This window comes from Rhipicephalus sanguineus, chromosome 5 (genome assembly GCF_013339695.2).
Source record: "Rhipicephalus sanguineus isolate Rsan-2018 chromosome 5, BIME_Rsan_1.4, whole genome shotgun sequence".
Taxonomy (NCBI): Eukaryota; Metazoa; Arthropoda; class Arachnida; order Ixodida; family Ixodidae; genus Rhipicephalus; species Rhipicephalus sanguineus.
In genome coordinates, this window is record NC_051180.1 from 192,482,137 (window position 1) to 192,508,230 (window position 26,094).

The following is a 26,094-nucleotide window of genomic DNA, read 5'->3' on the forward strand; positions in this document are numbered from 1 at the left end:
CCAGCCCGAGCCCGGCCTGGGCCGGGCGTTCATTACTAAACTAATCCAGGGCGCGCTTGTTCATGACCAGGTCCGACCCGGGCCCACTAGAGGATATTAGTTGTTGATGATGATTATTAATGATGCCGTGCGCTTTGTAGCGGGCGATCGGACGGAAAATTCGGTGTGTACATGCATCGAAATGTTGCTTTGCCCGCGGTGGTAGCTCAGCGCTTAAGCTGTTTCGCTGTTAAGTCCTAGGACACGGGTGCGATTCGCGCGGCCACTGCGGCCGCAATTTGATGGGGGCGAAATGCAAGAACACCCGTGTATATACTTAACTTTAGGTGCACGTTAGAGAAATCGAGGTGGTCGAAATTGATCCGGTGCCACTACGACGTGCCTCGTAATCATATCGTGGTTTTGGCACATAATACCAAGGAATATAAATGAAATGTATCGTATGTGTCAACCACGAATAAAAGGCAGAAATCTTTATGCCTCCCATGGGAACAACTGTGATCTGGCCCATTGTTAGTGCTGTTAATATATATGTATATATTTATATACGTGCCACTTCAGCTTGGCACAGTATACCTTAGACCATGGAATGCATAACATTCGCGTGTGCTCGAAGACCCGACTTACGCCTTTTAATGAGCGGGTCCGAGTCCGGCCCGGCCCGCAGCCTCAAGCACGGGCCCGGCCCAGGCCCGCGGCTTCAAGCCCGGGCCCGGCCCGGGCCCGCATTTTCAAGCCCAAGCCCAGCCCGGGCCCACCGGAAAACGCTTCGAACGGCCCAGCCCGACCCGCGGGCCGGGCCGGGCCCGGGCCCGTGCAGTGCTCTAGTCTGCAAGCTTTCCTTTGAGGTCCGGATATTTTGCCGTTTTTGGCCCGTAGTAACTTTTCCTGATCGACGTGCGGCTGAAGATCTCCCTTAGCGTTACTCACGGTCACAAGTCTTGGGCACACGAAAAAGACACGTCGCAGCTATATTCAGTGGGCAAAACAATCTTCCTTAGTCGTGCGCTTTGATAAGGAAAATGGTGCATCACAATTTGCACTTCAATGGGGACAGATACGACACGCAAACCAACGTGGACTGACCACAAAATGTGCTCGGCCACCATTGTGTGACGGCGATAACAATGCATCTTACCACTCTGAGGGGAGTATTAGCGCCACTAATGCGGCTTCGGTTTCGTACTCGATTCTAACAAACAGGCTATTTTTGTTTCCAATGTCGTTTTTTTGGCCTTTTTTTTCCCTCCCCTTGCATTTGCCCCTCTCTCCTCAGCAGAGCCCCATAGGCGCCCCAAGCTCTTGTGTTCTCCTTTGTACTCTGGGGAACCGAGGAACGTGGGGGGAATACAAAATGACATCATGTCTTGGTCTCAGTCCCAACTCTTTTTATTGCTGAGAAGGGAGCGAGATAAGTGTGAAAGAAAGGTCCGCTGATAAAGCCACCTCCCCCCCCCCCACACACACACACACACACCGAGGCTGAGGTTGAGGGAGACCCGGGTACCTTTCTTTTCCACTTATCTCACACCCTCCCTCTGCGTCTCGATGTGCTTTGCGTCCTTGCACCTTTTTCTTTTTTTATTGCTCTCTCGTTCGCCTGAATGCCCAATATGGTCTTGCAACAATATATCACATATGACACACTAAACAAATACATCTGAAAGCAATCGTTCCGAACATAACTGAAGGGTGCGAAAAAAACATAACACAAACACGCACACATACACAGCACCAACTAACAACTCATAAGGTGTAAAAGGCAGGTGCAACTTAGAAATGTGAAGTGCAACACACATGAAGTGCATGTTGCGACATATCTCTGCAGAATATAAGCAAATCAAAGTGTCACTGCACAGGCTGGACAGTAGTTCCATTCAAATAAAGCGTCTCCATAAGCTCACATGATGCCTTGTGGTCATTGGAGACTTTTTTTCTAAACACAAACTAATGTTTACATTTCGTCTCAAACCTTTACCAAAAAGCTCCATCCGATGCCAGACATGCACACTGCCGAGAAAGACTACTCACTGGTGTCGCACCGGTGTGGTCCATGGGGTGCAGCAGATAAGGTTGAGGGTACACGGTTCAACTCGGGGCTCAGGGCACTCTCAAAGTGGTGCAACTGTCGGCGGTACTTTCGCAGCAGCTTGGGAGGCCCCTCTGCAATCATTGCAATCAGGCGTGCCCTTTCATCTACGATGGACACTCTTGAAAAAGGCTGGCCTACATGCTTCAAAGATTTCCTTGCGCACTTAGCATGGCTGCTGCCTGCCTGATGGTGGATGCTGTATACAAAGGTTATATGTGTGCCACAGACCATCCACGTATACCAAGTAAATGCAGTACTGCTCAGCACAAAAAGAAAACATCAAAATGCCAACTCACACAGAACAGCAACTATTAAATGCATTCTTTGATTTACTTAATTTTCATTTACTTTTCAATTTGTAAGTACCGCTGACAAGTGCCAATCATACCGAAAGTACCAAGAGACTCTAAAAGACAGGGCGTGCAAACAGGGACAACATTATGATAAAAACAACATTAACACCTTATCTTTGGACTGTGGGATACACAATGAACGTAAGAAATAGCTACAACACGTTTTAGAATGAATACTTACCAACCAGCTCAGCTCTCTGTTATTCTAAGTACCAAAAGACTTCTGTTGTGCCTCTGCGTGCATACAGAAAGCATCGTGCATTACTTGAGGCACATCTCACACCGTGCAATCGGTGTTTCCAATTAGGCGTGGCCTGACATGATAACATGTTATGACCTATGCAGTGGATAACACAAACAGGAATATGTCAACGGCAATTTAAACATTCAACTGAATGAGTAGAAGAGTGCCAGAAGCTAGTGGAATAGAATCATCCAATGCTTTTAAAATAATTTTTGCATAACAAGCAGTGGTCATTACTGTAGGGCTCATAGCAACCGTGCAGAAAAAAAAATTCAAGAGTTTTTAAGGACTTTTATGGTCCCAGCAGAGAATTTTTCAGGAAGTTAAACAACACCGTTTGAGATTAGAAAAAGACAACACCATCTTTTACAGCATGGAAGCACACGCTTTACTGCACACAAGCAAAACCAGGTAAATTTTTCAGAACATATCCGATTTTTCAGACTATCTAGGGACTGCGAAATCGTCCAAAAAATCGGGCAGTCCGAAAAAAACTAATTTATGCTTTTTAATTCGCTCAAGCGGTCAAATCACTACAGCCACGCCCGAAATAGCTTTGAAGAGACACTAAAAGTAAATTACAACTTGGTGTAGAGTGCCTGTTTCATGCTAAGGAAATGCTTAGTTTGAAAGAAAATCACACTTAAGTGGTCTGCATACTGTTAGCGCAATTCAAACCGCCCACCTGTAAAGGATTCGTGACGTAAGCACTCCCCAAATGGATGGATGGATGCTATCAGAGTCCCCTTTATAACAGGTCGGTGACGTGTGCTCTACCAGGCTCGACAAAAAAGGAAAAAAAGCTTATCTTTTTTCTTATGTTGGCCTAATGTATTGTCTCCTACGATTAAATCCATCGCTAGTGCCCCAAAGCCGCCTTTAACGGGCGCTATGCCAGCACCTTCCATTATCTCGCTACACTGCACCTCCACCAGAAATGCACGCAAGAATACTTCCTGTTATGCTTGTTTGCTGGCTGCTGCTACTTGCATTGTAATGCGATGTTGTCTGTGGATGGAAAGGTTACAATGAAGCATTCAATACAATGCTGTATTGTGTCGGGAAGCTGCATGCGATCCGGGCGTTCGTACGGCCTGTGTGTGCCTGTGTGTACATGTGCTGGCACTGTTCGGTGAGCCTCTGTTTACGCAGCTGGTGCACCATGCCGCCGAAATGCGACACGATCAATCAATGTGTAATGTGAAATCTCTGCGCACAGCCTTCACTTGTGTGAACCACATGGGACCAATGTTCGTCCCCTCCGAGGAGTCACGCAGAAGGTGCCTGTCGAATCATTTGGCTTTGATGTGTGGAGAGGGACGGTTCCTGAAAACGGCCACGAGAATTATATGTAGCCCTTCTTAATAATACAGTTTTACTTCTTTAAACCTTGAAACCACTTCTTTATTCTTCTATTTCCCTTACATGGGCATGCAGCATCCTGACAAGACCGACGAAACAGTGCTGCGGGAAAGCCATACTTTGAAGGGCGAGGACTTGCTTACATTGGTTTCGTAATCCTCGGCATGAAAATGTAGAGAGCACAGAAATTGATTTTTTTTTATCCCACTGTCGCAGAAGTGCAGCCGTTAGTCAGTTCAAATGTAGCAGTTTCTTCTGTGGTGCCCAATAGAATGTCGATGACTTCATTCCTGCAGCTGCTCTTGGTCAAGCGGCATCCACAATGCATTCGAAGACATTACACGGACGCGGCATTTTCTCTAAATTGCAGTTAGAGAGACCTTCACGAGCCAGCAATGCCCACTCAGCAATATGTGATAATGAAACTACCCTTGAGATACGACTACACAAGCCAAAACTCCTACCGAGACGCAAACGAGTCAGTGGAGCACAGCCCGGCGAAAATGGAACTTTTGGACTGCCCGGGCCATTCTCCATGGTAACGCCACTAAGTTCTTTTTTCCATGAATCAAACAAAGATACACATGCAGCATTTTATTACAGCTCGTAATGCACGGAGTGTTATTTCTTTTTATCATAAGTCATTTGAGTGCTAGTGATTAATTGTACTCGGGAGTCTCGACGTCATCGGGCTCATTCCAAAATGTCCCACTGGTGGTGCATATTGCCACGTGCGTTTCTTATTATTACTTTTCCTGTATTCGGTTTTCGTCCACAAAACCTGTCAGCAACGCTCAGCGCAAACCGCGCCTCATTGTTCGAGAAGCTTCGAGATGATTGTAGATCATTTTGTTAAGATTGCACACAAGACGCGAACACTCGAGCTTGTTCTAGAGATTGCGCGACAAGCAACGATAACGCTGGAATATTCTACGGCACATGCATAAATGCCAACGCGCTTCACCGCTTCTCAGTTGATCAACGGTCGACGCTCTGTTCGCCACTATCAGTGTGTTGCTGAAGTTTTACTTTCAGTTTCCCGGCCACAAGTTCGGCCAAATAAACAGTTTCATCTCGGACGTGCTGACTGTTGTCTTCGTCGACATCAAGACCCCGTGACATCTGGTGGAGGTGTTGTTCATCCATGTTCCGGACGCCCCCGTCAAGCCGTGAACCAAGCCCGAGTCACAAAGAAGACGTCGACGCCAAGGCTGAGCAGCGAGCAAGCCGCAGGCAACAACGTCTACCGCCAGAGCATGGGCCTCTACCTGAAAAGAACCGGCAACCAAAGACCCTGACCTCGATCACAACGCCGATGACAGACGCTGTGCCCCCCGCACCGATCCTTCTCCGGACACCCAAGGAGCCGCCAACCTTCCGCGGATCGTCGTTCGAAGACCCGGAAAGCTGGCTCGAAGCCTACGAACGAGTCGCGATTTTCAATGCCTGGACCAGCGAAGACAAGCTACGGCATGTCTATTTCACTTTGGATGACGCCGCTCGGACCTGGTTCAAGAACCAAGAGCGAAGCCTGACAACGTGGGACATCTTTCGCACCAGGTTCCGCGACATTCACGAGCATCGTCAAGAAAGAGCGTGCTGAGGCTCTGCTCGAGACCCGCGTGCAGATGCCAAACGAAAACGTGGCGCTCTTCACGGTAGAGATGACAAGGCTGTTCCATCATGCAGACCCTGTCATGCCCGAGGACAAGAAGGTCCGCTTTCCTATGCAAGGAGTCAAACAGGAGCTCTTCGCCGGGCTGATGCGGAACGCCCCATCGACAGTTCAAGAATTCGTCTCGGAAGCAACGACCATCGAGAAGACGCTCGAGATGCGCACCCGGCAGTACAATCGCCGCGCATTTCAAGACAGCGCAGCTGTTCATGGCCTTGGCTCCGCTGTTCATGGCCTCGGCTTCCGCGAAACGATCCGAGCAATCATGCGAGAGGAGCTGCGAAAGCTTGCGCCGTTTGCACAGCCGGAAGTCACGTCGATTGCTGACGTTGTACGCGAAGAAATCACACAGTCACTGGGTGTTCCTCAGCCAGCACCGCCGCAGCTGCAAGCCATGCGCTATGCTGCTGCAGCCCGATGCAACGCCCCCCCTCCTCGCCCACATCAAGACGCCGCGCCACCCCAGCAGTTCCGCCGCCAGGCACCACCGCCGCCACCACCAACGTCATACCGCCCGCCAGCCGGCCAGCGATCCACGCCGAGGAAGACCGACGTTTGGCGCGCCCCTGACAACTGCCCGCTCTGCTACCACTGCGGGGAGGCCGGCCACACGTACCGCCGCTGCCAGTACCGACAGATGGGACTACGCGGATTCGCCATCAACGCGCCGCGCCTGCAGCCAGGCGAACGGCCTCGCGACATCGAAGACTACCTCACCGGAACACAGTGGCAAGAACGACGACCTTCCCACTCGCCGTCGCCCGGCCGCTACACGTCACCGCACTACCGGCCGTACACTGGCCCAAACCGGGGCCGGTCACCTAGCCCGTATCCGGAAAACTAAGGGCAGCAATTGATGGAGGTGCGGTTGCTGTACGACGAACTACTGAAGATCCTCCGCCGCCGCCGACGCCGCCGCAACGAAACCTTCAGAACATGACGCAAACCAGACAGACCCCTGACGAAATCTCGCGGACCGAAGAAGACCCGACGACGCAACATGGAAGCAGCGGAACACACCGATGCAGCCGTGACCCAACGTCGCGACCCAATCGCAACGCAAGACAACGAACTAGCGACCTCGACGTTCTCATCGACGGCCACAACGTCACCGCTCTCGTCGATACTGGAGCCGACTATTGCATCATCAGTGGGCCCTTCGCCACGAAGTTGAAGAAAGTTAATACTGCTTGGGAAGGCCCCAAAATCCGTACCGCTGGAGGCCATCTAATAACGCCGTCTGGAGTCTGCACAGCAAGAGTCACAATCAATAATCGCAGGACCATTGTTGTCCCAAAAGCATTCAGGCGAGGATTGGCATCATTTTCCTTGAAAAACAACATCTTCGTAAAGAAGAACTTCTCTCCAGCCCGAGCCAGCTACCTTATCGTTGTACCTTCTGGACTGCGACCAGAAATTCTGCATGCCCTGCACGACGACCCGACGGCTGGACACCTCGTACTCTCCCGCACGCTCGCACGAGTACAGGAAAAATACTACTGGCCGCGCCTTGCCGCCGACGTCACTCGCTACGTAAGGACGTGCCGAGAATGTCAGTGACAGAAGACACCGCCCCCAAGACCAACAGGCTTCCTTCAGCCGATCGAGCCTCCTCGGCGACCATTCCAGCAGATCAGGATGGACCTCCTGGGGCCGTTCCCAACGTCGACTTGCGGAAATAAATGGATCGTCGTGGCTACCGACTACCTCACCCGCTATGCCGAAACAAAAGCCCTGCCCAAAGGCAGTGCCGCTGAGGTAGCCAAGTTCTTTGTTGAGAGCATCGTCCTTCGACACGGCGCCCCAGAAGTTCTCATCACTGACAGAGGTACGGCGTTTACGGCTGACCTAACTCAGGCGATCTTGGAATACAGCCACACAAGCCACCACCGGACCACCGCGTACCACCCACGGACCAACGGCCTCACTGAGCGTCTAAATAAGACCATCGCCGACATGCTGGCCATGTACGTCGACGTCGAACATAAGATGTGGGACGCCATCCTTTCGTACGTGACCTTCGTGTACAACACGGCCGTACAGGAAACGACGCAGATGACGCCATACAAGTTGGTCTACGGACGGAGCCCGGCAACGACGTTCGACGCCATGTTACCAAACGTGACTGACGAGAAAAACATCGACGTGACCACCGAAGAAGCACGACAGCTCGCCCGCCTACGGATCAAGAACCAGCAGACGACTGACAGCCGCCGCTACAACCTTCGACGACGCCACATGGAATACCAACCCGGTGATCGTGTATGGGGATGGACGCCAATACGCCGACGAGGACTTAGTGAGAAGCTTCTTCGACGATACTTCGGACCGTACAGGGTACTTCGACGCCTCGACGCACTCGACTACCAGGTTGTCCCTGACGGCATTACGAACTCTCAGCGGCGCCGTGCGCGACCTGAAGTCGTCCATGTCGTGCGACTCAAGCCATATTACGCGCGTTAGTGAATCTGAGGACTGTACTTTTGCCTTATTATTGCTGTTTATTATTGCTAGTGCTTATTCTTTATTGTACTTTCTTGCTTTATTGTTGTTATTTATTGTTGCATGCATTAGCCACCACCCCCCCACACAATGTTCTGTTTTAAGCATCCGGACGATGCTTTTTCAGAGGGGGGCATTGCCACGTGCGTTTCTTCTTAATACTTTTGCTGTACTCGGTTTTCGTCCACAAAAACTGTCAGCAACGCTCAGCGCAAACCGCGCCACATTGTTCGAGAAGCTTCGCGATGATTGTAGATCATTTTGTTAAGATTGCGCGCAAGACGCGAACACTCGAGCTTGTTCTAGAGATTGCGCGACAAGCAGCGATAACGCTGGAATATTCTACGGCACATGCATAAATGCCAACCCGCTTCACCGCTTGTCAGTTGATCGACGGTCGACGCTCTGTTCGCCACTATCAGTGTATTGCTGTAGTTTGACTTTCAGTTTCCCGACCACAAGTTCGGCCAAAGAAACAGTTTCATCTCGGACGTGCTGACTGTTGTCTTCGTCAACGTAACGACCCCGTGACAATATTGTCACGGGGTCGTGACGTCAACGAAGACAGCAGTCGTCGTGTTCAAGCTGAAACTCTTTATTTGGCCGAACTTGTGGCCGGGAAGTGAAAACTCAAGCTACAGCAATACACGCTGTACACTGATATCAGTGAACAGGGCGTCGGTCGTCGATTAAACTGACAAGCGGTGAAGTGCATCAGCATTTATACATGTCCCGTCGAATATTCCAGCGTTATTGTTGGTTGTCGCGCAAGTTCTAGAGTAAGCTCGAGTGTGCGCATCTTGCGCGCAATCTTAACAAAATGATCTACAATAATCGCGAAGCATCTCGAATAATGAGGCTCAGTTCGCGCTGAGCGTTGCTGACAGTCTTTGTGGGCGAAAACCAAATACAGCAAAAAGGATAATAAGAAAACGCGCGTGGCAATGGCCCCCTCTGAAAAAGCATCATCCCGATGTTTAAAATAGAACACGGGGGGGGGGGGCAATGCATGCAACAATAAATAACAATAATAAAGCAAGTAAGTACAATAAGCACAAGCAAGACAGTACAATAATTAAGCAAAAGTGCAGTCCTCAAATTCACTAACGCGCGTAATATGGCTTGAGGCGCACGACATGGGCGACTTCAGGTTGCGCATGGCGCCGCTGAGAGTTCGTAATGCCGTCAGGGACAACCTTGTAGTCGAGTGCGCCGAGGCATCGAAGTACCCTGTACGGTTTGAAGTATCGTCAAAGAAGCTTCTCACTAAGTCCCCCTCAGCGTATTGGCGTCCACATCCATACATGGTCACCAGGTTGGTATTGCATGTGGCGTCATCGAAGGTTGTAGCGGCGACTGTTAGTCGTCTGCTGGTTCTTGGTCCGTGGGCGAGCGAGCTGTCGTGCTTCTTCGGCGCGCTGCATGTAGGTGGTCACATCGATGTTTTCCACATCGGTCACGTTTGGTAACATGGCGTCAAGCGTCATTGCCGGGCTCCGTTCGTAAACCAACTTGTCATCTGCGTCGTTTCTTGTACGGCCGTGTTGTACACGAAGGTCACATACAGAAGGATGGCGTCCCACGTCTTGTATTCGACGACGACGTACATGACCAGCATGTCGGCGATGGTTATGTTCAGACACTCGGTGAGGCCGTTAGTCTGTGGGTGGTAGGTGGTGGTCTAGCGGTGGCTTGTCTGGCTGTACCTCAGGATTGCCCGAGTTAGGTCAGCAGTAAAGGCCGTACTTCTATCGGTGATAAGTACCTCTGGGGCACCATGACGAAGAACAATGTTCTCAATGAAAAACTTGGCTACCTCGGCGGCACTGCCTTAGGGCAGAGCCTTTGTTTCGGCGTAGCGCGTCAGGTAGTCTGTAGCTACGACGATCCATTTATTTCGGGAAGTCGACGTAGGGAACAGCCCTAGTAGGTCCATCACTATTAGCTGGAATGGTCGGCGACGAGGTTCGATTGGCTGAAGAAAGCCTGCTGGTCTTGTCGGCGGTGTCTTGCGTCGCTGAATCTCTGCATGCCTTTACGTAGCGAGTGACATTGGCAGCAAGGCGCGGCCAATAGTAAAGAAGAACCGACATTTGGGCGAGTTGGATTGCATTAAAGGACCCTTGAGAGCAAAATTTTTGTTGGTGACTTTTTTACTGTAATTTGTAGCTTTGGGTCTGGTAATCCCCAAGTTAAATCGTAAATGCTCTAACGTATCGTATAACTGATTCTAGCGTAGTTAATTGTGACCATTTTAGCGTCACTTCAAAACGCCCGCCTAAAAACCACAAGAAACTAGCGACCTATGCGGCGGAGCGTCAAAGACCATGTGCACTCAAGCTGTGGTGACGTTGAAAGCTCGGTTTTCAAATCGGGGCCCCGCGCGTGGTAGAGATTGAAAGTATGTGGGTGCCTTGGTATGGGTTAAACCTGTTAAGCGCGTGACCCCTCACGAAAACTACCTCGAGAGCAGCCCGACAACAGAGAGAGAGGAGTGCGGAACAATTGGCCTCGCCGGGTGCCAGTCGTCGTATTGTGCACGTGCGCCCTGCAAACCTTCTGTGACGTCCACAATACTCGCTTTACTCGTGGAACGTCACGCGGGGCCTCTATCTACGTCATACCAGGATGTCGCAAGGTGCAGCCAACTCAAGTGAGCACTCATGCTTACTTTAAAATCAAATTAAGATATCTTAAAGGCAACGTTCGTCGCTAATAATCGGTCAGATGTGCCCCCGTATACAGGAAAGTCAAACAACACAAACATCTTGAGGTTTCAATTTTGGTGTCAGGGGTCCTTTAAACATGATGAGTGGTTTCCAGCGCAAACGACGAAACACCGAGAAGAAGGAGGAACACAAACACCAGCGCTGTCTCACAACTAACTTTATTAGCAACGAAACCACACATTTAAAGCACAACCTATCCCACGTGGGCACACGTCGATGACGCCAGACCAAAGATACAGTACAAAATCTAAGGTGTAACTGTAAACATAATGTATCACGAGGCAAAACAGTTCAAGAAAGCAATCTCTCTGTCATGCAATGTGATAGACGGCACACTTACACACCTAGGGCCTTTTTTGAAGATATAAAACGCCTCCATTATCTCCCTGGTGGCCTGGTCCACATGCGCGAAGATACATACAGTGTGTTCAAACATCGGTGTGCATGCATGTTCTGTGGAATGCTTAACCAAATGAGAATACAGATTGCCTACCAGTGAGCGCTTATGTTCCATTAGTCTAATATTCAGGCAACGGCCTGTTTGCCCTATAATATACGTGACCACATGAGAATAGGATTTGGTAAACAACGGCCACTCTGCATGGGACTACCGGAAATATGTGTTTCACCTTGCACGTTTTTTTATTATTTGAACCTGCTCTTTTTTCAAGCAACTTCCGATCAATGATTCCACAAATGTTCTTCATTTTGTTCGGGCTGATAGGAGAACTTTAACGTTGAAACGTCCTGCAACGTTTTTTAGACCATGTGACAGTCTGTGACCATGTGACAGTCTGTGAGCAACAGTCTGTGAGGAAGAAGGTTCCATCCTTCTTCCTCACTAACACTACGGGAGACGCCCACGGGCTCTTGGACGGCTGGATGATATCGTCGCGTAGCATTTCGTCGACTTGTTTCTTAACGGCGTCCCTTTCTTGCGTCGAAACCTGGTAGGGACTCTGACGGAGTGGTCGAGCATTTTCTTCCGTTATGATACGGTGTTAAGCAAGGGGCATTTGCCGGACCCGTAATGACGACGAGAAACAGTCCTTGTGTTCCTTCAGAAGGCATCGGAGCTGTTGCTATTGGTGAGCGGGAAGGCTTCGGTTTACGTCGAAGGATGGCTTGAGCATTGCGGTTGTTGTAGCTTCGTCAGAATCTGAAAAGGCAAACGCATCGCTGACAGCCAAGATTTCTTCGATGTACGCAATCATCGTGCCCCTTCTCAGGTGTCTGTATTCTTGGCTGAAGTTCGTTAGCATCGCGCTTCCTTTTCCTTCATGCAACCGAGCAATGCCTCTTGCGACGCAAATGTCACGGTCTAGAAGCAAACGCTGGAATTATGATGCTGGATCTAGGAGGAATGGTGACTTGATCCTCGAGCTCGTTCAGGGCATGTTGACGTGGGTTCGTATCCGGTGATGTCGCTTTCTCCGACGATAGAGTTATCGACTTGGTTCTTAGGTCGATGACGGCACCGTGATGGTTTAAGAAGTGCGTGCCAAGTATGGCACCCCTCGAGCAATGCTGCAAGATTACGAAGCTCACAGCATAAGTGCAATTATTGATGGTGACTCTTGCTGTGCAGACTCCAGACAGCATTAAGAGATGGCCTCCAGCGATCCGGATCTTGGGGCCTTCCCAAGCAGTCCTAATTTTCTTCAACTTTGTGGCGAACGGCCCACTGATGACGGAATAGTCAGTTCCAGTATCGATGAGAGTGGTGACATTGCGGCCGTCGATCAGAACGTCGAGGTATCTAGTTCGTCGTCTTGCGTTGCGGTTAGGTCGTGGCCTCGGATCACGACTGCGTCGGTTTGTTCCGCTGCTTCCATGTCATGTCGCCAGATATTTGGTGCTTGAGGTTTCGCCGTCAGGAGTCTGTCTGGTTCGCATCGTGTTTCGCCACTCGCGTTCGTGAATGTTTCGCCACTCGCGTCGTCGGCGGAGGATCTTTGGTAGTTCGTCGTACAGCAACCGCACCACCATCAGTTGCTGCCCTTAGTTTTCTGGATATGGGCTCGCGGAACGGCCCCGGTTAGGGCTGCTGTACTGCTGTCGTCGCTGAGGGGACCGGTAGCGTCCAGGCGACGGCGAATGCGAGGTACATCGAGGTCCCCATTCAGTGGTGGCGAAGTAGTCGGCGATGTCGCGTGGCAGCTCACCACGCCGTGGAGGCGGTGCATTGACGGCGAAGCCACGTAGGCCCATCTGACGGTACTGGCAGCGGCAGTATGTGTGGCCGGCTTACCCGCAGTGATAGCAGAGCGGTCGGTTGTCAGGGGCACGCCAAACGTCGGTCTTTCGGGGGGCGCAGCGATGTCCTGTCAGCGGGCGGTATGGCATCGGTGGTGGTGGCAGCGGTGCCTGGCGGCGGAACTGCTGCGGTGGCGCAGCGTCTTGACGCGGGCGAGAAGGGGGGCGTTACGTCGGGCTGCAGCAGCATAGCTAATGGCTTTCGGCTGAGCCTGCGGTGCTTCGGGAATTAAAAGCGATTGCCAGACTTCCTCGCAGACAATGTCGGCGATTGAATCCACTTGATGCTGCAGCGAAGGTAACAGATTGCGCAGCTCCTCCCGCCCAATCGCTCTGATGGTTTCGCGCAAGTCATCGGTGGCCAGCGAGTGCACTTCAGAATAGGCTGCAGACAACGGAGAATGGTTGCATTATTTCATCCGCATCTCAAGCGTCTTTTCGATAGTTGTGGCCTCGGTGAGGAATTCGGTGACCGTCGTGGGCGGGTGGCGGACAAGTCCCGCGAACAGTTCTTGTTTAACATCCCGCATAAGCAGGCGAACTTTTTTGTCTTCGGGCATCGCAGCGTCAGCCTGGTGGAAAAGTCGAGTCATCTCTTCCGTGAGGATGGTGACGTTTTCGTTTAGTAGCTGCACCCGTGTCTCCAGCAAGGAAGCGGCCTTTTCCTTGCGGACGACGCTTGGGCACGTGTGCAGGAATGCGCTGCGGAAAAGTTCCCAGGTTTGAAGTGAGGACTCCCGATTCTCAAACCATGTTCTTGCCGCGTCTTCCAGGTAGAAATAGATGTGACGCAGCTTGTCTTCAGTGCTCCAATTGTTAAAGGTCGTATGTTTCAATCCAGGTTTCCAGGTGTTCGAATGAACCGCTGAACGTTGGCGGCTCCCTAGGTTGCCGGAGCAGAACCGGTGCAGGCGGCACAGTGGCTGTCATCGTCGCTGTGGTCGAGGTCAGGGTCTTGGTTTGCCAGGTCTTCTCAGGTAGAGTTCCGTACCCTGGCGGTAGACCTTGTTGCCTGCGGCGTGCTCGCTGCTCGGTGTTAGAGTCGATGTCTTCTTTGCGACGTGGCATGGCTTCATGGCTTGACGGGGGCGTCCGGAACATGGACAAACAGCACCTCCACCAGATGTCACAGGGCCGCGATGTCGACGAAGACAGCAGTTGTCGTGTTCAAGCTGAAATTCTTTATTTGGCCGAACTTATGGCCGGGAAGTGAAAACTCAAGCTACAGCAATACACGCTGTACACTGATATCGGTGAACAGCGCATCGGTCGTCAATAAAACTGACAAGCGGTGAAGCGCGTTGGCATTTTTTCCTGTGCCGTCGAATATTCCAGTCGCGCAAGTTCTAGAATAAGCTGGAATGTGCGCGTCTTGCGCGCAATCTTAACAAAACGATCTACATTATTTGCGAAGCTTCTCGAATAATGAGGCACGGTTCGCGCTGAGCGTTGCTGACAGTCTTTGCGGCCGAAAACCGAATACAGTGCAGTCCACTTATAACGATACCACATATAACGATATATCGGTTATAACGATGGGTCGAGTTAAATCTGTCATTTTATGCATTAAGTCTATGAGGAAAAATATCATATATAACGATATGTTATTGGTCGCATATCGGATATAACGATCAAAGTTTGCCATCTGGGCGGCATTTCCTGTGTATATTGATCGTTACATTTGCGTTTCCAAGTTCCCCTGAAACGAACGATGCGGAGACGGGGCGAAATGATTGCCTACACGAGTTCGTATCTGCCGCCATTTCTGCGCTGCATGTCCCACCCGCGCAGCCCACGCGCCGAGTGCCATCGTGAGCTTGCGCAGCGCACCACAAGATGGTGCTAGCCGCTTCACGTTGGCGTGCCTCGCCACTCGCGCGTGGCCCACAATTGCACCGAAAGGAGAGGAAGAAGAAAAGTAAAAAAAGGCGATAAGCAAGTTGGCGCGACAGTCAGCGACGGTGCCGCCCGTCCCGTCCTTCACATAGTCTCTATTCGAGCGGCGCCCGAAGCAGCCGAAGCAAGTAGCCCCTCACGAAATCAGCGGACATCCTTGAAGATGGCGCCAGTCAAGCGCAAAGCTGTGTCACTTGACACAAAGCTGCAAATATTGCTGGATTCTTGGCGCCAGGGCCGTACCCAGGAATTTTTTTGGGGGGGTGTTTGTGTGTAGAACGGCTACATTTGGAACTAGTGATCGCTGTGAAGGCGGGCTGGTATTTTAGTATCACCCGAAAAGTTAAAGCACGAAAAAATTTTGGGGGGTGTCAGAACCCCCTCAACCCCCCCTTAGGTACGGCCCTGCTTGGCGCGGCTTCAAGGTGAGCGCCCTTGTGAAGAAGTACGAGCGGAAAAGGGTTAGAGAGCCTCTGTACGCTGACGTTGAAGAGGCGCTGTACAATTGGTTTCTGACCACTCATGCTCGTAACATGCCCATCAGTGGGCCAATACTTGCTGCAAAGGCTAAAAATTTCGCCTTTCTTCACAAACGGCCGGATTTTGAGCCTGGAGGAGGCTGGATACAGCGTTTTAAAGATCGACACAGCATTGTTTATAAAAACGTGGTAAGAGAAACGGCGTCGCTGGATTCCCAGGCAAAAGAGGAGGGGCTACTGGAAAAGCTGCCCGGCGTCCTGGAGTGCTATGCAGACAAGGACGGGTACAACTGCGATGAGACCGCTCTTTTTTTTTTTCAAATGATGCCGTCAAAAACACACGCACTAAAAGGCGACCCATGCCCTGGCAGGCAGCATTCCAAGCTGAGAGTGACAGTGTTGCTGTCCGCCAACATGGACGGAAGCCACCGCCTCAAGCCCTACGTGATCGGGCGATCAAAGAAGCCGACATGCTCTAAAAACCAGCATATCCCGGTCCACTATCGCACACACGCAGCAACAAGAAGGCGTGGATGACTCGTCGACTGTTTGAGGAATGGCTGCTCGAGGTGGACGGGATAATAGAAGGTCAAGGCAGAAAAGTGGTGTTCCTACTCGACAACTGTAGCGCACACGCCATCAGCCTCAAGCTGACATCTATCGAACTGATGTTTTTGCCTCCCAATACGCCGGCAGGCCTGCAGCCATTGGTGCCGGTATCATTGCTAACCTTAAAGCCTTGTATCGGTGGCGCGTGCTGGAGTGGCTGATATTGGTCATTGACCGCTCAGCTCCTGGCACGTCGGCCAACGCAGAGTTGAAGATCAGCCTTCTGAAGGCCGTGCGCTTCATGTACGGGGCTTGGTACGAGGTGAAACAGTCCACGATCAGCAACTGTTTCAAGAAGGCGGGCTTCCTGCGCCAGGACGAAAATTCCCCACCTGCTGATAGCGCAACCGACACAGCTGAAGCCGCCGACCTGGCCGAGCTCTGGGCGCTCGTCGCTGGTTGTGACACAGGTGCTGTGTCGATGGACGAGTTTTTGACAGCAGATTGCGCTGCATCGTCCTGCGAAGAAGTCACAGACGAGGCGATCACCGGGGATGTGTTGTCGCGGCAGACGACAGCGTTGAGCCACAACAGTAGCGACTGTGACAACGAGGCTGGCAGTGGCACTTTGGCCCCGACCTCCATGTCCACGGAAAGTGCACTTTTGTCGATCGACTTGTTGATTGACTTCACGCACTCTAAAGGACTGCCGGAAGTGTTTGCGCAGCAGCTGGAATCCATGCATACCGCAGTCGTGAAGCTGCAGCTGCCGCGAAAGCAGGCGAAAATATCAGACTATTTAGGTGCACCTAAAGCTTGGCACTCTCGTTGGAGCTTAAAATAAAGCTTTGTTTTAGATGCGAAGCATCTCTTGCTCGGGAGTATGCCCCGTGGCCTGGTAGTCTGCACTCACACTACGCATGCGCAACTCTCCTCCTTTTCTCTCTCCAACAGCTGCGCGTTACTCTCTCCACTTCTCTACCAGCACCTGCTTGCGCTTCTTCTGCGTTCTCGCTTCTGCTCTCGCAGCGCATGCGCTTCTCTCCTCCTCTAGTCTCCTATCCTTCATGTGGTAGAGCACTGCACGCGTTCAGTGCAGCGCTTGCTTCGGTTGACTCTTCTGAAATGCGGGCTCAACATGCCGAAATTCTCTCCTGCGCAGCGCCGTGATGAGCGCCAGCGCATGCACGTCCCCTCCCCCTCTCTTTCCTCTCCTACGCTGCCTCCCTCTCGCGCGCCTGTCGACCGCGTTCCCCGCTCGCCCTGTGAGAATTAACTGCCAGGCTAGAGGGAAGACACGACACGCGTAGCGTTCCTCTTCACGTTCCACGACACGAGGTTGGTAGCGTGCCCGAGATCAGTAGCATGCCCAACGAACACCAACGGAACGCGATCGTGCAAGTTCTCCGGCTTCGCATCACCTAATGGTCTCCTTTAGCGGGAGATGGTGTGACATCCTGCTTTCTAGAACATCTATTCTTTAGTGCAAGTGGTAAATTCGGGATCGGACCTACAAAGGTACGTTGCGCGGTGTTTTCTTTTTTTTTTTAACGGCAGTCCAGATATAGTGATCACCGGTTATAACGATCATATTTTTCGTTTTTCTCGATATCGTTATAAGTTGACTGCACCGTACAGAAAAAGTGGTAATAAGAAACGCACGTGGCAATATCACGTCCTACATTCACCTTAATTTCTCTATTAGTACAGCACTGCTGTCTATAATATTGACGTTTTAGACATTCTCAAACATTTACCTTTCACCATGACATAAACTGTTATTTGCATTTAGTGTCCCTTTAATGCTTCCCAGTACACTTATGAGACATTTTCGTGCGCATCTAGGCTCTTGGTAATACCGGCGTTGAACGCCGCTTAAATACATGCCAACTGTCAATTGCAAATTTGCATCCTGTGATGAGTGCCGCCGATACCAGCAAAGTGCATTTGGAAATGATGACGCAGAGCATAAAGGCAAAAGGGCGGACCCGTATGCCTTTCCCCCACGCATTCACGCACGTAAACAATGCGCTAGTGTACGAAAATATCCGCAGACACACACCATTTGCTGCCTCGTGAAGCCAATCATCAGCACGTCACCTACTAAGCTGACGCTGTCACTGCCAGGGTGTTTGCTGTACCCTTTGCACACGTTTGTTGTGAAAGTGTTCATTATGACTACTCTGTTCCTGACTGCACACAGGCGCGGCGATGACAAGCTGCTTTCATTCATGAAGGCAATGCGTCTGTGCAGCAAACAGTGCTCTCGCACAAACAGGCATCATGAATGGCGGTACGGCGCGTTTGCGTTGTTGCCTATTAAAAACGCACTGTAAGCTCACAACTGCGCTAGGTCACATGGACTATCGAGCACTTACCTGACGATGCTTATCATAAATGGTTGTAAGCGATTAAGTCGTACTGATGCATTTGCCACCTGCCGCCATCACGCCTCCATACATTTCCGGTGCTTTTCCATTAAGACATCACCACACTGCTCTGTAATAGTGGCCCCTTCAGATTTTCGACACACTTCATACCATCACACTCTGGCTTTGTGCCAAAGCTGCCTTTCGGACACTGCTACAGCCGCAAACGTGTCGACTCAGGAAAGCATTGGTTCGAACCTATGAGACGATAAATGCAGCAGTGGTGGGGCTTCAATTAATGCTGTTTTGGACCTGCAATTAACATAAAGTCCAAAAAATCGAACACTGAAACCCTTTGACGTCCGAAATTTCAGAAGTTCTTATATAGTGATGTTTATGGGGCTTGCAGTGATGTGATTGACTGAAGCTGTTTTGGAGCAGGTTTTTGGAGCAGCAAAAAGTGCGTTTCGGAGCAGGAAAGGAGGGCTTTTGGAGCAGCCAATAACACATTTTGGAGCAGGGAAAACAGCTTTTGGAGGAGCTAAAAGCTCACTGCCAAGTGGAAAAATGGACTGTATGAAGCAAAACAGTCAAATAAGGAGGAACTCTTTTGAAATAAAAAGTTCTGTCCAATATGAGTGTTTGCATAACACCATTGGATCACCGAACAGCCCCGTAAGCGTAAACATTGGCGTTGTGGTCTTTTATAATGGCTTAGAGTGGCCAAACCAACAACGCAGGTAGGGTTTCCCAACTACACTAGAATCTCGGTGATACGAATCTGAAGGAGGAGCGACAAAATTTCGTATCATTCAAAAACTAGCAAAATCTGAATTCAAACCACGATATACGCACAAAACATTTCTTTCCATCAAAAGAACTCGCGTACACCTTTTTTGGAACACACGTGGACGAACCAATAAGGGACGGCGCAGCTGGCTGCCGCGAAAGCGTGCGTCAAAGCTTCGCATAAGGCCAACTGAAAACTAAGTGCCAAAGTCCGCTCCACCATAGTGACAAGCGAAGATCGACACAAACGCCAAAAGGCTTCGTGCCTCTTTTGCAACAATATTGCCTTTAATCTACCACTGCATTAGCCGCATACTTTCTGAGATCGTAGTCGCTATCGATGATCGCGTTGATAGAGACCGTGGTTTCGTGCGCAACAGTTGTGGCAAATGGTAGGTCCGTTTTCAATCCACGTGTGCTGGCCACGCACATGCCTTCAAAACAACATTGTTTGTTGCTATCTATGATCGTGTTTTTGACCACGGGTTTTGCAGAAAGCAGTGTCGCTTTGACTGGGTGAGCGTTGGACATGCGTGCACTTTCGGAGTTTCGTCATCGCCATACGTGATCGTGTCAAGAGCAACCGCGGTTTCATCCACAGCGGTTGTGGCAAACAATGACCACAGTTCTGACACTGTGCACGCTGGCCGCGCGCGTACTTCCAAAGCTTCCAGCATTCTGCTCTCGGCAGTCGCTTGACGGATTCAGTACCAAAGTTCGTATCACCCGCCGCAACGCGGAAAAGTGCTCGGAACATCCCAATTTGGCCAATTCGACACAGTGGAATTCAGCTAGAGAATTTCACAAATTCCTATCAGCTGGTTACATTGACATCAACGCCTCTTAAATTGGTTAACTATGGGTTCGCAAAAAGCCTGGATCAGATTCGGTTGTATATTTTGTCAATGTGGCTAGATGACGCACAGAAATTTCGATTTCTGGGAGATTTTCCTGCCAACCGTACAAACGTCAGAAATGGTTGAAATCCGGGAGTCTCCAGGAAAATCTGGGAGACTTGGCAGGTATGCACTACTATATAGGAGGCTTTCATTCGTTTGCAGCAAAGCTGTTTAGTGATTTCGGAGTCCGCGAACATCCTCGGAAATAGAGATGTGGCCGTATCTGCCCAAAAGAAAGGAAATATTTTTAGAGTAATTCCCAGAATGAAGAGAGTCTCTGCACAAACCATGCGGTCGCCTGAGAGCATAGCTGAACACTGCGAGAAGTCCAAACACGTCTGACATGCAGGTCTTTGGAGTTTCCAGTACACCTGCTGAATTCCGGTGCAGCTTCGTGGTGTCAATGTGCCTCTTGCCTGTAGCGTGTCACTTTATCACTGCAAAACCATGCTGTTCGCAGTTAATAGTCTGACTGCACACAATGCAAAATCCACTGCTATCGCTGCCTTGGCAACACCAAGATGACATAGTGTCACCATTTTCATCCAAGGAAGTTGGTTCAATGACCTGAGGCTCTGAGATGGCAGACACGAACAATGCGAAAAGCAATTCCCCTCAAGAAACGTGTAGCGATATGCTTTTTGCTAATCCCGCCGAGGACAAAATAGTCTTTGTTGCTAGCCTTTCCAAGGCGAACCTAGTTTTCCACGAGTTTTGCTCCCCGACTGGAGTCACGTTCCTTAAAGTCGCGTTCCTTTTTCCTCTAGCTTCTGCGACTGAAGTCGCGTTCAGTGCAAATCCTCAAACAACTTGAAGCTGCCAATTAACTGCGCCAGTTCACGGCTGGTGCGAAGCTTGTCCACCATCTCGCCAGCTTCTCGGTTTGCGATAACCGTGGTTAGGAAACTAACTGCTGCAATGTCTGCTGTGTAGCTACCCCTCACCGTGGTTAGCTGCAGCCGTAGTCAGCTTAACCACGGTTAAGGCTGTCCATGTGACGGGGGTGTAACACTGGTTCAAGCAGCAGAATTTTAAAAAAGGGGCAAAAATAAGACATATACGGACGTCGCTGTACTATAAACTGAAATTTGATTTCTATGTTACTGCGGCAGTGCTGTCACACCAGCTCGCGGCGAGCAGCTCCTTCCAAGGCGCACTTTTGGGGGGTCACGCCAATTTACAACAGTCTGGAGAAGATTATGTCAGCCCCCAAAAGCCTGAGCAAGCCAAAGCAGCACTTCACGAGCCTTCCCATCAATCTGCATTCTGTCAGGTCCCCCAGACAGCGCCGGGCGGCGTGCCGCAGAAAATGATGTACGAACCCATTCCTCTCGCGGCAGGAAAATTTTGCCGTGCGGCAGCTTTGGAGTGTCGCGTTTTGCCGCCATCCATCCATCCATCCATCCATCCATCCATCCATCCATCCATCCATCCATCGCTAGTGTGCTTATAGTTTGGTGCAGTTTTGGCATAGAACAGCCGAGATGTAGCGGGATGTAGCAGGTTTCATGTCTTGGTGCAGTTTGGCGCAGCTATCGCACCACTCGGCTTGTGACGGTGCTGTGAAAGCGTCCGAATCTTCAAGCATGTCTGAAAAATCGGCAGTTGACTGTACATTATTTTGGCAGTTTTAATTTTTTAGAGGTGCCAGTGCTTAGTCAAAAAAAGAAGACTTCTATTTACATTGTGCCCTGCTGGCAAAAGCAGATGTGGCCGCAAAGCTCGAGAGCAAAACTAGCACACGGTGCACTTTAAGGTGTCTGATACAATTTCAGTCAGGCCTGTGCCGGTGGCACAGAGCTGTCCGACAATCAGGCCATGTCTGCAATACCGGCATCCAGATTATCAGACAGTGACCATAATCAAAAGTCCCTTGCTTCAGAACTTTCGCTGCTGGTAGTAACAGGCACACCCAATCCATCCGGCAATTTGATTTCAGCTAGCCACCTTATCACAAAAAAAGCAACAGCACTAGAACCGTTAGACATAATGAGCAGTGTGTGCCTTTGAAATTTACGTTACAGCAATGCTGGGCAAAAATGAATGACATACTAACGGAAGCAACTTGTTCCATTGTATTTCAGGAAAGCATGCAAGCACACTTGAATCCTTGGCATCCTTTTCGAGCTTTTCGAATTGGCAAGTTGATGGGAGTACAGAGCTGCTGCTGTCAACTGACCCATAATAAACTGACTGACCCGAGCAGAGGTCATCCTCGTCCGAGGTGCGTGGCTCCCCCAGGCGGTCACGCAGCTCCTGCAGTTCAGTGCAGTAGCGCCAGCGCGTGCGCTGCGCCAAGGGCACCTGGCGGACGCCACCCCCTCCTCCTCCGATGGGACGTGCCACTCCACCCCAGGGACCCCAGTCCAGGCAGGCGTCCAGCAGTCTCTACACAAGAAGCCACTCATTACTGCCATGGCCCAATGTCATGCGACACCTGCTCGCATGTAACTCCCCTTTGTGATCGATTGCAGAAGATGCACTTGTGTGCCGTGGTGAGAAAAACCTGCGCTGCTCAATGGTGTATTCAACTGCAATGGCAAGCCAATGCTCAACTCTCTGGAAATCAACATCTTAAGTATGCCGTGGGGTACAAAGGCAGTTCAGTATATTCACTGCCAGGAGAACTTTCAACATCACACCATATATCAAATGAAGTATATATCAAATGAAAAATGAGGACCAAGAGATAGTGACAAGGTGTACATGTAAAGTGGTTGTACAGGGGCCTAAAAAATAAGGTGTGCAAAATATAAAACTAATATAATGACACAATAAATCATTCGTTACTACATATATAGTGCCCAAATAAGATGTATAGGTAGCCCAACTACCCAACCAGAACCCTTGAACAACTGTGTGGGAGACCCCCAATAAGCCGCAACCTGTGAAAGTGCAGTTTGGCTGGCAGTGCGAAAAACGACAGGGTGCGTTGTTTCTTGCACTGTTCGTTGAAGTATGATGATGGTTGTGCGTGATGTGCTAGAAGAGCTTTCAGGGTAAAAGAAAAGGCCCAGACGGTGTTAAGCCTTTGACCCAGTCTGGTGACCATGCCCAAGTGTCAATGCACTGCTGTGCAGTCTACAAGTTGAAGAACGGGCATGTGAAAGTGGCCGATATGTGAATCCATCAAATGTTTTTGTTCTTTCTGGTACAGGCGAGTCCCATTTCATCACTGTACTCTACTAAAAGCTCGAGCAATGTTCACCTTCTACTGTTTCAATGCCAGCATGGTCTTTTCAACATTGTGCGCAAGTGCTATGACATTATCAAGTTGCTGCTGTTGGGGGGAGATATTGAATTGAACCCAAGCCCTATGAAGGATGAGCAAAGTAAGAACGGTAGCGACGCTGTGGTGCTACTAAAATCCTTCAATGCGAAAACTGGCAGAAACCACACCAAAGTTCAATCGCAGTTAATGAAGTCGAAGAAATTCAAATGAACTTAGACAAGCAAATAACTTACATGAATGATCTATCCCTGTCGAAGAGAAAATGGCTGCCTTAGAAGGTTATGCTGGTGTCATTAACACCGATTTAGTGTCAGCTGTTGTGTGCACGGAAACAATTGCCATTAACAAACGTCTGGATGAGTTTCAAGAGATTCTGGAGCCACAAGTTAATCTTTTACGGTCTCAATGATAAGCAGTATTAGTCGTGGGCAGAGTTAGAGGGTGAATGCTTCACTACAAACCAGGACGGACCACAAAGAAGAGAGAAACACTGGCATGCTCTCATCTCTTCTTCGTGGTCTGTCCTGGTTTGCACAGATGTCTTCACCTTAAAGGACCCCTGACAGTGAAATTTCTGTGCCTTTTTTTACTGCAACTTGTAGCTTTGTGTCCGATAATACCAAAATTGAATCACACATGCTTTAACATATCGTATAATCAATCCTAGCATCATTAGTTATGACCAATTTAAACGTCACTTCGATATGCCCACCTAAAACCACAAGAAACTAGCGCCCCACCGTGGGAGAGCAACTAAGATCACATGGGCTCAAGCTTTGGCAATGTTGAAAGCGCAGTTTTCAATTACATCAAAGAAATTGCGCGACGAAAACACGGACATAAGAAGACATGTACAAACACAGCGCAAACACAGCGCAGTTGAAAGTTTGCGCTGTGTTTGTACTTGTCTTCTTCTGTCCGTGTTTTCGTCGCGCAATTTCTTTGATGTCATGGATCACGAACTAGCCCAAAATGCTGCTCTCATGCAGTTTTCAAATCGAGGCCCCATGCGCAATAAAGAATGAAACGAAGTGGGTGCTTTGCTATCAGTTAAGCCCGTTAAGCATTCACACGACTGTCCAGTAGGTGTTCCCTAAGAAAAAGAAAGCATTCCTAGTGTAAGCAGCCAGAACCACCTTGAGAGCAGCCCAACAACAGCGACAGGGGCGAGGAACCCCCATCAGGTGGCAGTTGCAGAATGGTGCGCGCCCCGCAAATCTTCTGTGATGTCAACAAAACTCGCTTTACTTGTTCGACGTCACAGGAGTTCCCCTATCCGCGAACAATATTACAGGGCCAGCCAAGGATACTTTGAAATTGTATCGCGATACGATACAAGATACTTGGGCAAGAAGTCTTTGGGATACAGATACAAGATACTTCCGGAATTATTGTACCCGATATGATGCTTCCCAACTGTATCTTAAAATACTTCGACACATTTGCAAATTTGCTATTATAGACTGACATAATGAAGCAGGAAATGCTTATGTACCAAAATGTTTACTCGAAATTTTTTAACTGCGACCAACATTATTTCATTTTAATGAAATATCTATTTGTATCACAATATTCCTGACTTTCCGGCTCAATGTATATTAGCATCGTTCGAAAACAACTTATTGGAATTTGTTTAGCTGCTTAACATGACAGCTCTCTATACTGATAAGAAGTGCAGTGCCAACACATGTCAAACGTCATCACCGTCTTGTGTTACGTCATAGGCCAGCTGCCTATATATACTTCATTGTCTGCTAAATAAAGCATTCTGCGTTGGTACTGGCCTGGCTCTGTCACTTTGGCGTAAGCCACAACAGTGGCGACGAAGATGGGATTCACGATTTCTGGGCGCTGAATGTAACCACCGCCTTCGCCTACCACCACGGAACGTCGGCGGCCATGGCCATGGCTACGAGTCTCGGCACCCCAAGTTTCGATGAAAATCAAGATAAGTGGGAGATTTACTTGACTCAGCTGGAGGCATTCTTTGAAGCAAATGATATTAACAAAGAGGATAAAAAAAGGGCGCTTTTGATTTCGACGCTATCAGCGAAGGTGGTAGGCGTTCTTGCGGGACACTGCGCTCCCCGTAAAGTAAATGAGCTGAGTTACCAAGAAGCACTCGCTTTCCTAAATGTCCACTATGCGCCGAAGAGTAACGAAGTTGCCGCAAGTTCTTCACTAGGGACGTAACGGCCACTGAATCTGTCCAAGACTATGTCGTTGAGCTCCGCAAGCTGGCAGATAAGTGTAACTTTGGCACCGGTTTTGACCGTATGTTACGTGACCGCATCGTTTGTGGCATCCTGAAATCGCGCTGTGCAGCAGACGCTGCTTCGAAAGAAGTGACCTCACACTGGCCGAAGCGGTAAACATTGCTACGGCTGCCGAAGCCGCTGCGCAGGAAGTTAGCGCCATGACCAAACCTGATACGGCAGCGGTGTGCAGTTTAGCTGGAAAATCTCGCCAGTATCAAACCACCTCCAGAGATAAGAAGCAACGGGTTGCAGATTGCGCACGCTGCGGAAGCCATGATCATCAAGCATACGACTGCCCGCACAAAGGAGAGAAATGTTTTCGCTGTGGGAAGACAGGTCATTTCGCAAGAAAATGCCGCTCCCAATCGATGCTCAGGGCTCGTGGCAGGCAGGATGGGAGTGCTTACGTC

The 26,094-nt window shown here is 49.9% G+C and overlaps 1 protein-coding gene across 2 annotated transcripts in view; it reads right to left on the bottom strand.

The window, feature by feature from the left end:
- The window catches only part of LOC119395155 (nuclear factor related to kappa-B-binding protein), a 755,896-nt gene that overhangs the window by 459,596 nt on the left and 270,206 nt on the right, over positions 1–26,094 (bottom strand). For both annotated transcript variants that reach the window (XM_037662442.2, XM_049415825.1), the window contains exons 6-7: positions 22,393–22,582; positions 2,032–2,163 (exon numbers count right to left, since the gene is read on the bottom strand). In XM_037662442.2, the coding sequence (XP_037518370.2) occupies positions 2,032–2,163; positions 22,393–22,582 (322 nt within the window). The remainder of the gene's footprint in view (positions 1–2,031; positions 2,164–22,392; positions 22,583–26,094) is intronic.